The sequence below is a fragment of the Dysidea avara genome, chromosome 2 (genome assembly GCF_963678975.1).
Source record: "Dysidea avara chromosome 2, odDysAvar1.4, whole genome shotgun sequence".
NCBI lineage: Eukaryota > Metazoa > Porifera > Demospongiae > Dictyoceratida > Dysideidae > Dysidea > Dysidea avara.
In genome coordinates this window covers 20551890-20568465 of record NC_089273.1, presented here as the reverse complement: position 1 = coordinate 20568465, position 16576 = coordinate 20551890, and the positions used below count along the sequence as shown (strand labels likewise).

General features: G+C 36.3%; 1 protein-coding gene across 3 annotated transcripts in view; it reads right to left on the bottom strand.

Moving 5' to 3' along the window:
* Nucleotides 1-10497, bottom strand: part of LOC136246804 (alpha-protein kinase vwkA-like) — a 41830-nt gene extending 31333 nt beyond the window's left edge. For 2 of the 3 annotated variants that reach the window (XM_066038364.1, XM_066038363.1), the window contains exons 1-9: nucleotides 10261-10497; nucleotides 8975-9068; nucleotides 8672-8838; nucleotides 5595-5798; nucleotides 5331-5524; nucleotides 4561-4699; nucleotides 1807-1923; nucleotides 1640-1746; nucleotides 12-639 (exon numbers count right to left, since the gene is read on the bottom strand). In XM_066038364.1, the coding sequence (XP_065894436.1) occupies nucleotides 12-639; nucleotides 1640-1746; nucleotides 1807-1923; nucleotides 4561-4699; nucleotides 5331-5524; nucleotides 5595-5798; nucleotides 8672-8838; nucleotides 8975-9068; nucleotides 10261-10335 (1725 nt within the window). In that variant the 5' untranslated portion in view covers nucleotides 10336-10497. The remainder of the gene's footprint in view (nucleotides 1-11; nucleotides 640-1639; nucleotides 1747-1806; nucleotides 1924-4560; nucleotides 4700-5330; nucleotides 5525-5594; nucleotides 5799-8671; nucleotides 8839-8974; nucleotides 9069-10260) is intronic. The other variant, XM_066038365.1, reaches the window with a different exon arrangement.
* Nucleotides 10498-16576: the final 6079 nt, after the last annotated feature.

Genomic DNA, 16576 nt, shown 5'->3' with positions numbered 1-16576 from the left:
CAAATGTTTACCTGCAAGTCACAGATTAGCAAAGATTTCCCTGACTTGACCCAACTATAGTGACTAAATGCCTGCATCATATCTGATTCCTCGGCTTTACAAGAAGCTATTCCAGCATTGTTGTTGTATTTCTCAATATTTCCACTAAGAAATGACTCAAGCATGTAGACTTGTTGTGATCCTTGACACTGAATAATTTCCACTGGATGAACTGAAACTTGTATGGCAGTAGATGGCTTAAGCTTGTCATCATTAAAACTTTGTACATAGGTATTAACAATTGTTCTCACTTTCAATTCTCGTATGTAACAGTCAAGACTGTTAAACTCTTGCCCTTCTCGTTTGTACTTTTTCAGCACAACTTTTCTTTTCCCAGTAACATCATAACCATGGTAAACAAGACATTCCTCACCCTCAGCAAATGGATCTGGGGCACATTTGAAGGAAATGTTGACAGAGGGTGGGTTGATCGTAAGCCCTTTTTGAAGATCTTCCATTGATTTATGAGGAGGGGCAGATGTTTTCTTGCCTTGTAACTCAGGCATAGGTCCCCATTCTGGAATGTTGGGATTTAAGTTGTATGACTTTTGTTTGGCTTTTCTGGCAGCTTCAGCTCCATAAATGCTTCCCATTACAGACCTAGCAGTAGAAAAATACATATATGTACACATCTCAGTGACAGCAAATCTCAGTAATAAAGATAGATACACAGTAGTATACAAAACATGGAGTACACGCCTTCATAGCATTGGTGGTTTGCATATTAACATCAGCTTACATTATATTCTTGATTCTTCCTGTTTGTTTTAATTTCATGCAACTTACAAAGCTGTTATAAAATCCCACGCATTCAATTGCAATGTGTACAAAGGGTCCAGGACCAGAAGCAAATATCCCAGGAAAAAATATCTTGCAAGACTTGCAAGATTTGCAGTGCAAGATTCTTGCACTGTTCTTGCAAGAAACGTACACTAATCTTGCAAGCTTGCAAGAATCTTGCACTGAAAATGTCCCTTTTCTTGCAAGAATTTTGCACAGGACTCTTGCATGCAAGAATCTTGCAAGAAACTTGCACAAATTTTGCAAGTATCTTGCAAATCAAGAATCTTGCACTGAAAATGTCCCTTTTCTTGCAAGAATCTTGGAAACCTTGCAAGATATTTTTCCCTGGGATATTTGCATCATTTTTGCAACAAAACAAAAAGTTATAAGTTGAGAAAATTTGCTTCTTCCCTTTATCTGCAGGATGGTCTTGAATTTGGTTTGTGTATGCCTATATGGCACTATACGAAAGTCATGATTGGCCCTATAATTGGCCAAAGCCATGACCACACAAGCTATCCATACTGTGAAAACTGTACCATTGCTGTTGACTTTATAGCTACCTGTGTCTCATTAGCACAATATTATAGTCAATACATTGCTTTGTACACTTGTGTGAGTGTGTGTTGTACAGTAATTTCAATTACATCATATGTCTTCACAGGCTCATACTGTACATGTAAGCTCAGAAAAGCAAATAGGGTAGCAGTGGATAAAACTAAGGCTCGCATGAATATATACTGTATCAACCACAGTGTTATAGTGTTGCAGACTATGTACACAGATACACATTATATCACTGAATAATGTTCGCTACCTGTTTACAGCATCTCCCATCACCTTGGGGTCTATGGCTTCAATTTGGCGGATTAAGAGTCGGTGACTACTAAGTTGTTGTAGTGATTTATTGAAAACTGATATCATCTTATTTGTCATGTCAGCTTTAATGAAGCCAAACCAATACTAGATATCATGTTCAACTACCTTAGCCATCATTTGTTCATGACCTATACCAGCTGGATCACCCGATTTGTAGTTATCATTTACATCATTGTGGTACTGAGAACCATGACAAGGAGCATCAGCAATATGTACCATGACCTACCATACATAACCAAAGGGATAATGTACTCATCAGTATGCAATAGCTTACTATACGTTAACAAAAAAAACTGTTGCCTGGTGTTACCATTCATGCGCCACAGCACAATAAATGTTACCTAATTAGCAACTCAGCCCTGTTAACACTGTTATTTAAGTTATGGTTAGAGACCTACAAGGATCTTCGTGATTTTAAAAACCCAAGGCAAAGCTAAGGATTCTTAAAGCCATGAAGATCTGAGTGGGTGATCTCTAACTGACTTACAAATTAGTGCACTTAATTTCCACATTGTTATCTATAAAAAAAGCTCACTGATCTGCTGTGGCTACTGAGGGAGGCAGATCAGCGACCATTATAGAGAGGTGTACTGTGTGTTGACTCCCTCAACTGGAGATACCTATCTGCTATGTAGGAGGTCTCTAACCATTTTAGAGAACCTTTCCAGAGGTATCTTAGTGATTTTAAGACCTCATTTTCTCCTAAAGATCAAATGATTTTATGCATACTATTTTCTAACTACTGTATGCTGTTTGTAAGTATACCTCCATGGTGCTAATGTAGTACCCCGCTCTGGTTTGTTTAGTAGGCCCCGGCCTATTATGCCCAAAATTTTACCTACTATGCTTTTGAGCATTGCTCAAAATTAAGCCTATTATGCTCTAAACTATGCTTTAAAAATCAAGATTATGCTCTAGAACTGACTGTTTTATTAGAGTATATCAGCCTTTCCTGACTGCTGTATTAGAGTGACTGCTCTATTAGAGTATCTCGATCTTATTTCTGCAAGTGTGAATAACCAACAAAGAAACGGTTTAATAGTTACATTACGTGTTTTTAAATATTAAATGCACTAATAATATCATTGACAGTGATTATTTACTTTCTTTCAGGCACGCATATTGCGCATTTTAATTAAAATTTCAAATATCGTCCTTATTATGCTGGCATTATGCTTGATGCTTTTCGTCACCTATTATGCTTTAAATTATGTCAGCATAAATCGGCCAAGGCCTATTGTTTAGCAATGTTACAACAGCTAAAATGCATGAGAAAGGATAAACATGGTAGTAGTTAAGAGACAAATATATAATAGACTAAATCCTAGTGTAGTGCTTTCATGTGTGCACTATTGCTGCTCTACATAGGTGCTTAGTCCCATGGTTAAGTACATTGATTTTCATACCTAATATGTATTTCTTTATATCAACTTCATAACATGGTTGCACAGACAAATAACTACATTTGTATCATACTCCCTTTCAATGTTGGAAACCAACTTAGTGAGTTTGTATTGATCCAGCCATGTCTCTTGCACTGCCTATTCCTCCTCCTTTTGAACATGCATGCAGACATCCCTACACCTAATCCGATTTACTGTAATTCAAATACTGAAGAAAAATAACTCACACATGTGCACCAAAGTTCACCCTGAAGTTACATACATGAATGAGCATATCACTGTCAGGATAGTATAGAGCAAAATAACTGACTGTATGCTAACAATTGTAAGGAAAACAGGAAATTGCAAACTAGTATAGGGATCATTAAAATACAAGTGCTTAAACATGACCTGAAGTGCAAGTATATTTCTTCTTTAGCTCCAATAAACCAGTATATATGGCTAAAGCAGGGTTAAATTTGCAATTCAAGTGATGATCCCTCTTGTTTAAGCACATTTTTCTTCAAATGATCCCTGCTAGCTTGCAAATTCCAATTTTTCTCTTACACTATTAGTGAACTTTACAACAAAAGAAAGAATGATGTCAGACATATGAAGTTGTAACTCCCTGTACCAATCATTACAATAAGCTATATACTATTGCTGTTTTACATAGTTTTCGACTTAGTTCTGCCTTCTACACTTGAGAATGATAGCCTACAACCCATCTACTCACTTTGACTTTTGGGGGCACAGTGTGTCAATTGTGGATGATTTCTTATATGAACAACACGAAGCCATGGTGCATTAGCACAAATGAACAATTGCAATAATGAAATGGGACAAGAAGAACAAAGGTTAGTCCATATTACAAGTAGTGCAGCAGGCCAAAAGTCACCTGTTGGGCTGAAGAAATCTCTAGCATCAAAAAGATCAAGCCTGTAGTCTTAGCTATGTATACATCTGAAGGAATCAAATAGTTAGTCAGTCAAAATTTCACTAAGCAAAAAAAAAAAGAATTTGTAGCTTTTGGAAGCATTGTGGCTACACTAATGCTTCTGGGCATAACCAATGCTGCCAATATGCCTTAAATGCTGGTTTTGGTCAATATTATTTTTTGGACCTTCTTGGTCAGTACTACTGTACTGTGTGATGAGATATGTACAAAAGTATTCTTTATTCATCATGCCAAAAGTCACTTCTCAAAATACTTGGTGACACAATATCAGTGAGTCAATATGTCAATCAGCATAAAAGTTTCTCTATATAGTTTCTGAGGATTTTAAAATTCCATAGCAACTCACTTGGTTTGTTTTGAGCCATTTTCAGCATTACATAGTTAACCAATACACCAACAAATGTAGTTTTCAAGGGTAGTATCTGATCAATATTTTGGTAGAAAAGTGTAAATCTTTGTGATTCCTGTTATTTATTGCTACTGTACTAAATAATGTGCACGAAAGATTTGACTGTTTACCTTGCAGACTTTTTTATCACCCCACGAAAGGTTGCTGAATGCTGCTTGTAGTCCTCCCATAACATCTTCTGCACTGTCACCCCCTACTCCCACATCAGCACTGATTGCATTAACAAAATTGTAAAAAGAAGATTGGTTCCTGTAAAAAATAATCACACAGTACATCTCAATCAAACCAATGTGCTATACCTAATGAACTAGGTACATTGCCTGTACTAATAGCAAATTAGTAATACCTTTGTACACTGATGTATACCATACTGTAATATGTAATGCATATTTAGGCATTACAACAATACCATAAACAAGGGCAGATCTAGTACCATATTTAAGAAACAAGTATTAGAGATAGAGTGGTCACATTGGTCTTGCATTTCTATACCACAGATAGGAAAAAATAGATGTTTGCAGAGCTTGATTTTGTACAGAATCTCACAATACATTAGCACAAAATTTCGTGACCAGGCATATGGTATTATTGAACACATACATACTTTACCCAAAGGGATGACCTATAAGTGCAATATTTTCTCTCTACACCATGGCTGTAAAGGATGAATAAAATCATGTGTAAGCTCGTGATCAAAACCCCAGAATAGCAGGATGATGAGAAAACACCATGATGGAAATATGGACAGTTGAAAAGAAATTATTTATCTACTTCATTCAATAGCTATCATGCACATGCAATTGCAATATTTTACCTGTACACTGATCTATTTGATTTATTAATCTAATTACATGCATACAGAATGTGCATAAAGACTAACTTTGTAAAGTCAATGTGAGTGGTTCTACTGCTTTGGGGTTGATCATAATCTGTATACCTCACAAATGCAAACCGGATATCACAACCCTGAAACTGCTGGACCAAATCATCTCTGACTTTCTTCACACAGTTTTTCACAGAATCAATATGGGATCCCATTGATCCAGTGCAGTCCACCAAGAAGCAAAGATCAACCTAGTAAAATAAAAAGAGTCTCAGTCAAGGCAAAAATCTTATAAATAACCACTCGTAAATGTATCCTCACTTGTGGATTAATAACATTTAGTGTAATTCCAAGTTTAGTCACAATGAGGGTAGAGCTAGACCTTATACCATGATCCTTGAGAGTCATTGCCTTTCCATGTCTCACTTTCTCAAGTGGCTCATTGTTATATAACACCTGACATTGTGACAGACTCTGCTGAATCTTTTGTTGTATTACAGGTATAAGATCAGCAACTGAAAATTTCTAAATAAAAATACCAATACATTAACATGCTTTAACAGCATGACAATAAATGCTACAATATTACTTTGTGAGGTACACTGGCCCTTGCAAATGGATAGCTACCACAGAAACAAACATGACCCTTAAAGACTTGTGACAAACAGTTTGATAGAGATACCCTAATCTGGAAATTAATTTAATATGTGTGACCCACCTGACTATAGTTCAGATTTAGGACAAAACTAAAACCTTGATGTTAAGACAAGTCCTACCTCAATAGACTATTGAATTTGTGACTTACGATTGATTAAAAGAGCACCTGTAATTTACCTTAATACAAAGTGCAACTCTCACAATCAGCCTTCTAGAATGTTGATGCTTGAAATCAATAGTCTTCAGTCTTGAAGAAGTGTATAGCTGCTCAATAGTATAGTATTTTTTTTAATTGTTAATGTAAAAATGAAGCAGGGATCTATGCAATAAAAAGTAGAGATGAATTAGCAAATTAATTGTTATAATTGAGCAAAATAATTGTTATAGCTAATGTGCCAAAGTAGGGACTTTCCCACTGAGCTATGCTGTAATACCATCATTCCTCTATTGTTTCACTACTTTATATTGCATAAATCCCTACTTCATTTTTAAATCAATTTTAAAAAAATACTAGTTTGTTTAGTATTTTGTTGTAGCACAGCTAGCTACAATGTAACTTGTAATCAGTTCTATTTAAAAAATCTTAGAGGTGTATTAGAGTATATCTCTAGTCAGCCAAGAGGTGTGCAGCTAGCACCAATAAGGTGTGAGGTCATCTTGTTTACTGTTAAGTAAACAGCTAGATTGTTAAGAAGTGTGGTCTCTGTACTATATCGCTATTAGTCCACCTAGATCTTTAATTGATGGGCATTGTTGCGAACCTATTGCCCAATCGTGAACTTGCAGATATCTAGCTAGTATATACTTACAGCAGCACTGGGGCTGAAGCACATTTGAAATCTAGCTCTGAAATAATTTTGTGGCATCTATATAATTATGTTGCTGAAAGAATGGAAAATTAATGCCTTGATGTGGTTTCAGTGGATGAAGACAAGCAGCCTGATTGAAGATGAAAGAAAAGCCAAGGCGCAAAGGGCTACACTCGTCGGAACCCCAAAAGGCACATCCCACTGGTGAGTTTGTTATTGTGGCATAAAATGGTGGCTGTGTACTGCTTCATTTGGCCTCTAGCCTTGCAACTGTGATCAGTGAGGCAGTGTGACTAAAATCCGGGTTCGGCAATTAAAAAAAAATCTATATCGGGCCACCTGTAAGTGTTTTGTTATACTTAATGTATTATATGGACTAGTATTATTCCGTAAAGGTGATTTTCATTGTCTCTAGGATGATTTTTAAAGGTGGAACGCTTGAAATTTTCAGGGTGATCCCTACTTAAATGGTACTGCCGTACCGTTTGATTTTTGCCCATTGTATGATTTAATTGGATCAATTAGCTACTACCACTACCTTGCATTATGTTTTAGGGACAATATATAGTGGCTTATTTATTTAATGTGCTATTTCATAATTGATTAATGGTTTCCTAATGGTTTCCTAATGAGTTCCTTTTCTACAAGATTTTGTACTTAATTCGTATTATCAAGAGCAAATAATGTAGAAGAGGGTATCCTACTCACTATTAGTCCATCACGGTGCTATCTAGCTAATTGTCCTGTATGACCACATTTTAACAATAATATTATTCATTGTAAAGTAGCCTAGTGAGTTTTGACCCTTTGACACCTGCTTCTTTAAAATGAATATTGTTAAAAATGTGGTCATACAGGACAATTAGCACTGTGAACTTTACAGGCTCATTTTTAATGGACTAATACTGAGTTAGATACACTCTTCTCCATTATTTACTCTTGATATTATCACATAGTAAATTAACTGTGAATCAGCATTCATTAGCCTTGATTTTAACTAACACTGTACTACTGAAAAGTTTATTTCATTTTAAAGCATGTATGATACTTTTTACAAGGGCCAAGAATGTGGACCATTGTCACCACACAATGCTAAAATGGTTAAGCACATGAACAGCTAGGTATGAAATTACCCAGTAGGGGTATACATAACATTTTATATTTTAAAGGCAGAAGCTAATTGTAGTGAAAATGTTTAATACACTGTATGTTATATATGTACACACGTTAAAGCAAGAGTAGCCTCCAGTGTTCGCCCTCCAGTGCCTAACTGGTAAAGCAGATAAAAACAACAACTTCCCCCTGCTTAGCTGGACTCCTGGTTTGACCACTGAGTGTGGTGTTTGGCTGGTATCTGGGTGGCCTGTGGATCAAAGTCAGGCTAGGGATGGATTTTTTCAATCCCCTTCTAGGTATTTGTCCCATTTCACTTTAGCCAACAATTTTCACTTAGGTTCCTTGGCTCGTGGTAACGCCTTGTACAGTCTCTGCCTCCAGTGTTCGCCCTCCAGTGCCTAACTGGCAAAGCAGATAAAAACAAATAAAAAACAAAAATGAGTATATGTGACCAGATTTGCAAAAGGTACCTTTTTTCACACGCAAAATTTGACCCATTTTTTTTAACCTTGAAGCTTCATAACTTTTTGGCCATGGCATATAATTGCATGATCGAAATCATCGAATGTAGTTACAGTATCTGTGTTAGTAAGAGCAAGTTTTGAGATCCCATGCATACCACTGTACCCACCTTGAACTAGTAACATGTTAAATTTGGGCAATCAGATTGACGAGGTTGCCCAGATGTACAAGAGAAATCAAACAAATGTATTACTTTACGGGCTCATTTTTCATAGCTTATAGTGCACTTTGATACTCCCTACTATATTTTCTCTTGATAAAAGCATAAAAGTATATTCTATTAGAGCAATTCACCTGAGGGTCAGAGGAAGGTACTTCTATCTCATGCATTGTTCCATCTAGCCCAGTCACATACAGAACAAAGGACGGGAGAATCACCATTATCACTGTACTACCATTAATAAGCCCATTGTATGACGACAGTTTTCTATTAGGATCTTCTAACTTCAGATTGTTAGAGCCTAAAAAAAATAAATATACCATGATTAAATATAGTGCAACTAGTTGAAAGCTACCTTAGCCACATACATAGCTGTTTATACATAACAAGCACTGAAATTACACTAAAAACTAAGTGTTATAAAAGGTATTCTTTACTTGGATCTGTGAACACTAGTCTTTGTCGATATGGAGGAGGATGGTTATCATGTTGCGTTTCAATTTGTTGTTTCAAATGTAAAATAATAGCATCCTGTAAACAATTAATAATCATAGCATGTATAGCACACTTTACATTAGACATGTTAATATATTTTGACTAAGAATATGTTTTTACCAAAGAAACTTGTGGCATGCATAGTTAGCTAGTCGATCTGCACATACTAAGCCAATGCATGTCATCAGCTCATATCAACAAAATGTATCAACTGCAGTAGTAAGTACATATAATTAAATGTAGCAGTGATTAGTAAATTAACTGTAGTAAGTAGATAATATTGATACAGTAATCTCTATGCATATAATTATGTTTCTCTGGTTGTGGGTTCATGTTGTCCTGATTATAGGAAGTTCATAATTCAGTACAATGAGCCATTAGCATTTCCCATAATAATTAGGTTAATTAGTTGTTTCACCAGTCTGACCTTATTAGAGGTTGTAAATTTTTTTAAAATCACAGCTATTATTAAAAATATGAACTAAAATATCCACTAAACATGAGCCTCATATTCTTTCCAACGTATTTAACTACACGGTTCATTACAAATATAGCTACTTCCTCAAAACTTACTGTATGACTGCAAATGAGCTACGCCCATGCTACTGCAATTGAGCATTTTGTCAACTACACTCATTTCGTTATTTCTGCACTTCTTTTTTGATACCAAATTAATTTTTATTCGTATGCTAACCTACTGCTGACCCTATATAGTCTTGAGATTTTGCTTGTAAAACAACTCAGAGTAAATTGACTACCAAATGTGCACTTGGGTGGTGGCAGCCTGCCCACTTTATTTACACTACAGGTTCTGTCTTTTGTTTTACTCTAGACTGGCTCCCAGTGCCTAACAGGTACCATTATTGATCATAGCTAATATCATTTGCTGTAAACACTTTACAGGCTATGCTCTTTCTATATGGTGGTCCTCACACAGATCATTGCCAGTGACCTTAATATTGTCAACAGGGAATTAATAATAGAAATCAGGGAATTTATAATAGAATATATATTCTACGCAGTTTTAGTGCCATCAAAATATTGACTACCTGTATTAACAGCCTTCTCGCAGACATGATCCTGAGGAGAAGGCTGTTATTACAATGCTTAGCTATAGATTAAAGTAAATCAGTCTCAAGTTTAGCATGAAATAAGCAGACTTTATGGTGTAGCTAAATGTAAAGTAGCTATATAGCTGTTTGCCTCTTGAGCCAAAAAACCAACTTACCGGACCATTTGTGACGTTGACCCTTGTTGTTTGCCCAGTTATTCCTTTCACGTTTATGGTCCAAGACGACGCCATCTAGTTGTAGCTGAGGAATTTCACCACGACGATGAGACCACACGAGTAACAATCTGATACTTCAGCTACTCGGTTACACCGAACACCCGCACAAGACAAGTCATCATCATTCCGGAAACCGTGAAAAATCCCTTGAAAAATTTGCGATCGTCGGAGCCGGAGCCAGACACATGCACCGCACGTGATCGTTGATGTCAACAGCTATTTTTAATATCTAATTTTTCCTAAGACGAAGGGTGGAGCTAGGCCTGCACAATGGTGCTAATGGTGTCTCGACTCTCTGGCGGCGCCCGCCCATTCGCATTTTTGCGGAGTGTCGGGCGCCGCCAAACTAACTCAGAACAGGGCGTGGCTAGTCTGGGAGGCTAGTTGGATACTTCAGTATATAGTAACTCTCAGGCTCTTAGTAGTGCCTTTGCTGCACTTGAGTTATTACATCCCAGAGCCTTAGGATTACAAAATGCTGTATATAGAAACCTCAGGGTTGCCCAGGCACTAGGTACAGCTGCTTTGTTATTTTTAGCATTTTCCATGTTATTAGCATAAACATAGAGGTATATATTATCTATGGCATAAATTTTAGGCTGTTTTCAAGCCTTAAATTACAAAATTCTTGCAGCTTCTGGGGGTTGCGCCCCCAGACCCCCCTGAAATTATGCTTTTAATATACTACAATAGTTACAGTATACTTCATTCACAGTAGCAGCTATAAATATACACAAGTCTTAATTATTCAATGACAATAGGTTTCTCTCCCTTAATTGCCTATTTCTTTCTAAAATTACTGCCTGACTATGGGGGGCCATTTCTGACGTATGGAAATTCTATAGATAGGAGTTATTAATAACATGATTGTTTGTATGCTAGATGAAGAGTCTGGACAGAAACTTAATTTCACTCTTGCTGCTAATGTCATACATGTCTGCCTGTCTGCCTGCCTGCCTGTCTGCCTGCCTGCCTGCCTGCCTGCCTGCCTGCCTGCCTGTCTGCCTGCCTGCCTGCCTGCCTGCCTGCCTGCCTGCCTGCCTGCCTGCCTGCCTGTCTGCCTGATGAGTGACAAAATCATTTAAGAGACTGGCTATAGGCATGATACTGCAGCCAGCAATACTTGTGAAGCATCATAGCAATTCATTTCTGGCCACTTCTGTAGCTAGCTAATTTTAAAAAAATGACCTATGTTTTTACACAATCTAGCCATCTACCAGTTCTGTTTGTGATGTACTTTATATAGCTATGGCCTACCTGACAGAATTGCACTTGGGCTAGGATATCTATAGCTTGCAGCTATATGCTAGTTCCATGCTAACATTCTTAGTTGCACTGAATGGTTTACAGCAAACTTGCAGTACAGCAGCAACAGCTAATCTTATTTATAGTAAAGCAGATTGTGTTATTACAAAATAATTACTTTATTTAAAGTACAATGCTATTGGCTATTATATTGATAAACTATATAACATGATTAGCTATTGCATTTGTGATTATGTACACTATATATGCACTATAGTCAACTTACTGCATAATCTGATAGGCTTGTAGTAAACACCTTGTAAATGCATGCATTACTGGCACATCATACACAAGTGGCATTTGTATTGCATGTGCACAGCCTCCACCAGGGAGTGTAAGGCACAGGAAAATTACAGTTTTGCAGTTTATCAACTGTTTAAATCTCTCTAATGTTGTTCCTGCTGCATCAGGGGGTAAGCTACTCCATAACTTTAACTTTATTGCTGATGGGAAGAAGGAGTGTAGATGACAGTCTATCCTTGATGAGGGTCTCTTGTAGCAGTCATGATGGCCTCGAGTTGTGGTATGGAGAGAGATTAATTCATTGTTTGGTATCTGAATCAGTTCAGTGACAATATTATAAAAGGTTACAAGTTTTCATGAGGTTTATTAATATGTTCTTGGTATGCGCAAACTTCTTATTTGTAGCTATTAATCAAATAAAACAGAATGCATGCACATCCGAGGCACTTCTCTCACTTAATAATCTTTTAAGGTATCACATTTTCTTCCCTACCATGCATGCATCTTATATTGATCAGCCCCTAAAGTACCTTCATATCAAATTACTATACTTATCCCTTTTGTTAAGCATATATATCCGTACCATTTTGACTATGCACAGTATCTCTGTGATGTTTCTGAGCTTGTTTTTCTCTATCATCCACATGGCTACAATGAGTGAATGAGTTTACATACAGTATAAGCATCATAACTGAATTAGGGTATAATGGAGGTTTGCACTTGCTCACAAAAGTATTGACCAGTAACCAGCCTCCGTGGTGCCTTCAAGGGGTATTATGGGTTGCATAGCTATAAATTAATTCAGTCCTGCAGATTTAGGAGGAAACTAGGGATAATACCACTTCATAGACAGTGATTATAGGCTAACCACAAATTCAATCAGGAGATAATAGCTATAACCTTTTGAACTGTGTCATCATAGGAGATTAGTTACCTGTACCCCTCATCATTTAGTAAGGAGTACAAAGTTATAAAATGCACAAACTAAGTTGACTTGGTGTTTTGACAGTCATTAGAATGCCTGTAAACATTCACCATAATTGGATATGAAATAATGACCTTATGAACACAGTGACTCATAATACCCCATGATGACAGTTCTCTAGAGAAAAGATCATACAGCCTACCACATAGTAGAATATTTTTGACATGTTTAGGACAGTGTAGTTTATGGTTACACCTTTCCATACACGTAGTGTGAAATATCAGAGTTACAGTATTAGGTGATAGCAAATTAAGTGACTCTTAGCTACCACCGACAACCACTCTACATGTACAACAGCCCAATAGCGGATACTATAATAGAACCACTACATGGCAATACACACATGCGTGCACATCGATTACATGTTATTACATCATCACCATCATCATCATCTTACACTTTTGGCATAGTGAAGTAAAATCATTGAACATAAGGAGATTTCCTAGCTCAAGATTTGTAGTAGCTAGCGCATCGGCCTACTGTACGTTTGTGTAACGGAAATATACAGGCTCTGCCTCCAGTGTTTGGCCTCCAGTGCTAAACTGATAAAGCAGATAAATACCAACAAAACTGATAGTTGAGGCGCACATTCAGACATTGGACATCAGTTTTCATTTAATGCAGTATGCACTAGTTCATTATGTTACAAAAAAAAACAATTACAAGGAAAAAAAATAGGAATTGAACTTTAAGAATATAAAGTATCGTGAAGCAAGGGAGGTCACCTACACCAGCAGATAATAGCTAGCTAGTCTAGACCTAGTGGACATTTAATCCTTTCATAAGTATGTGAGTAGAAAATGTGCATGTACCCACCACTGCCATTGGTATGCATGATTGATATTACAGCATAATAATCATTCTGAAGCCATATATAGCTATAGCTACATGATTTGTGTATTGATTAAAAAATTTACAGCTGGTTTTGTCAAAACCACTAAATTGCAAAAAAGGACATAGTCTCCAAAACTAAAACACTGTTATTTTTCAAATGTGGCAGCCAAGAAATAGCCACGTTGGCACAAGTTAATTATGATGGTTGTTAAAATGTATTTCCATTAAAATGAACTACTGTATTAAAAATGGTTTTGTTTCTGCATTAAATGTTCAATGTTGGGTGCTTTTGACCTGTTTGTCTAACAACTAAATGAACAAGTACCACAAAATTGATTTGATGAACACAGGTACCACAAAAGAATTCCTATGGATATAATTACATGAAAATAACAAGGAGAAAACATCCTGAACACCTGGTAGACTCCTGTAAGCGTTCGAGCGTAAATCGGATGGCTGCAGGTTCGAGGCCACCTAGGTCCAGTCATGGATTTTTTCTCCTTTCTCCAACTTTTCAAACACATCTTAAGTAGCTAAAGTCTTTGAGCAGGCTGTAGGACCAGGTGTCCTACAGACCTTCAGCACTTGTGCTGTAAAGCATTAATAAAAAAATAAATGAATAAAAAAAGCAGTCGATTGTATAATATCAACAAGCTAAAAATTTGTAATAATGGTTATAGCAGTATCATGTATGTTGCATGTTCTATTGACAAGTATGTAAAATGAATAGTGTTGTCAGCATATGCAGATTATAGATCTGGCCAATAAAGCAGTGTATCACAACAATCTGCAGCTGCCTGAAGGTCTATACAGGTATTAATACAATGATTAAAACTTCATAATCAGGATTGCTATAGCTATAATATGTGTGCAGTAGGTGACAACTACGTGCATGTGTACAACCATAAAGTAGGATATTTATTTAATAATACAATCTGTATTAAAATGACACTGTATATAGTATTATACTTAATCATACAAGCATGCAAAACATATACGTACTCCTCACTTTAAGAATCCTCACATCAAAAAAGTTAATCTGTAGTGTGCTACAAAATTTTGATAAGATGTGTGTCCAATGATTTTTCAACTAGTGTATTAGTATGCATGTAGTTATAGCTACATATAGCTACATATAATACAAATTTGGAAGGTCACCAGTGGCTTTTACTTGTGAAATTTCATGTTGTTGCCATATATGTTCCATTGTGCCATCCAAACATTGTATGTAGGCTAATATAATTCCTATTATAACAGATGCTACACTTAATAATGTATTATATAGTTGGTTTATTGATTCACGTGACAATGATATCCTATATGCATGCCTCAATGTCTAACATATCAAGATCCCAACTCCAGCTCCAGTGACATAATTATATAACCCAGTACTATAGTCATACTGTATCAGATTCCACTGTGTTTACTATTTAACAGTGTTGTTATAGTTACGACATACTTTCTCATACTTAGTCAACCACAACACCTCCTTGTTTGCATAACTTCACCATATTGTATAAACATAGCCACTGTAAATAGCCACACCTGTCAAGGCTACTCACTTCCCTCTAGGAAGGATAAGTATTTATAGATTTAATAAATGGAGCTTGATAGGTTGTGTTGGGAAATGACTGTGCAAAGCATGCATCCATGTATGTAGTGGAGTCCATCATGTTCACCATGTACATTTAGACAGTTCGATAGGTGTTAGTAATGTCCTTGCAAGATCATCCATTTACAATTGTGATAATAATAGCAGTATTACTCAGAGTATACTTTATGAAAAAGTATTCCACAGGCAGTACCCCCATAACTTAACTTTAGTGACAGGAAAGCTACTCATTTCAACGTTTTCATCCAATTCTTTTGTTATGGGCAAATATTGCCTTTTTTTTCAAAGCAGATTCATAAAACATGTTGTTACTATATACTTCCTGCTAAATGATGAATATGGTTTAGATTTCAGAGTCACAAATAGTAAAATTATTATACTATCAGCTCCTTAAACGCCTAAAGCTATACTATGCAGCGCAACAGTATCTCTTAGTTGCTATGCAAAAATCAGTGGCAAATGCTGTAATTACATGTTATATAACACAAACATATAAATTTATGATGATAAAAATGTTATTTGTTCACCAAGAAATGTAAGTATATTTCAAATGGATAACATGAAATGAATAAACCTTTGTATACACTTCACTGTTATACCGAGATCCATGCACGTGACCAATAAATGCACAGTAAAAATAATATTATGCTATGGCACGTATGTATAGCTATGTACTATCCATATAGAATGTGCACACATGTACATCTCAAACTGAAGGAATACATAATTATGCATGAAACATAAGTATATGCATATTTATTGTAATTGCTATTCCACTTGGCTGGGACCTGTGAGAAGGAAAGCCTGCATGAAGCTCTGCTGATTGAAACAATCCCAGCTGCCAGTAGTACTTTCAGTAAAATGTAGTAGTCTATAGGCATGCACCAAAGGAGTTACAGCAGCTGGGAACTGGAATCTTAAACCAAACCGACTTTTAACTTCTTATAGTATAGGATAATTGTTATACTATTTGGGATCTGCGAGAAGACCAACAAATGTTTGCTGAAAAGCTTGACATTAGTAACACATACAGTGTATGTATATATTGCAAACATCACTCAAATCAAGCTTTGACAATATTGAGTAAATGTAGTGGGACAAACTACATGGTGCTTGTTATTTTAGACACACACACACACACGTGACTGAGAGGAAAACTTATTGAGCACTAATGCAGAAAATCAGTTCCCAGTCAATTTAAGTACCAAAGTGTCCAGAGCTCATAAGCATCACAAGGACCGTATATCAGTTTATATTAGACATCTATGCATAAAATG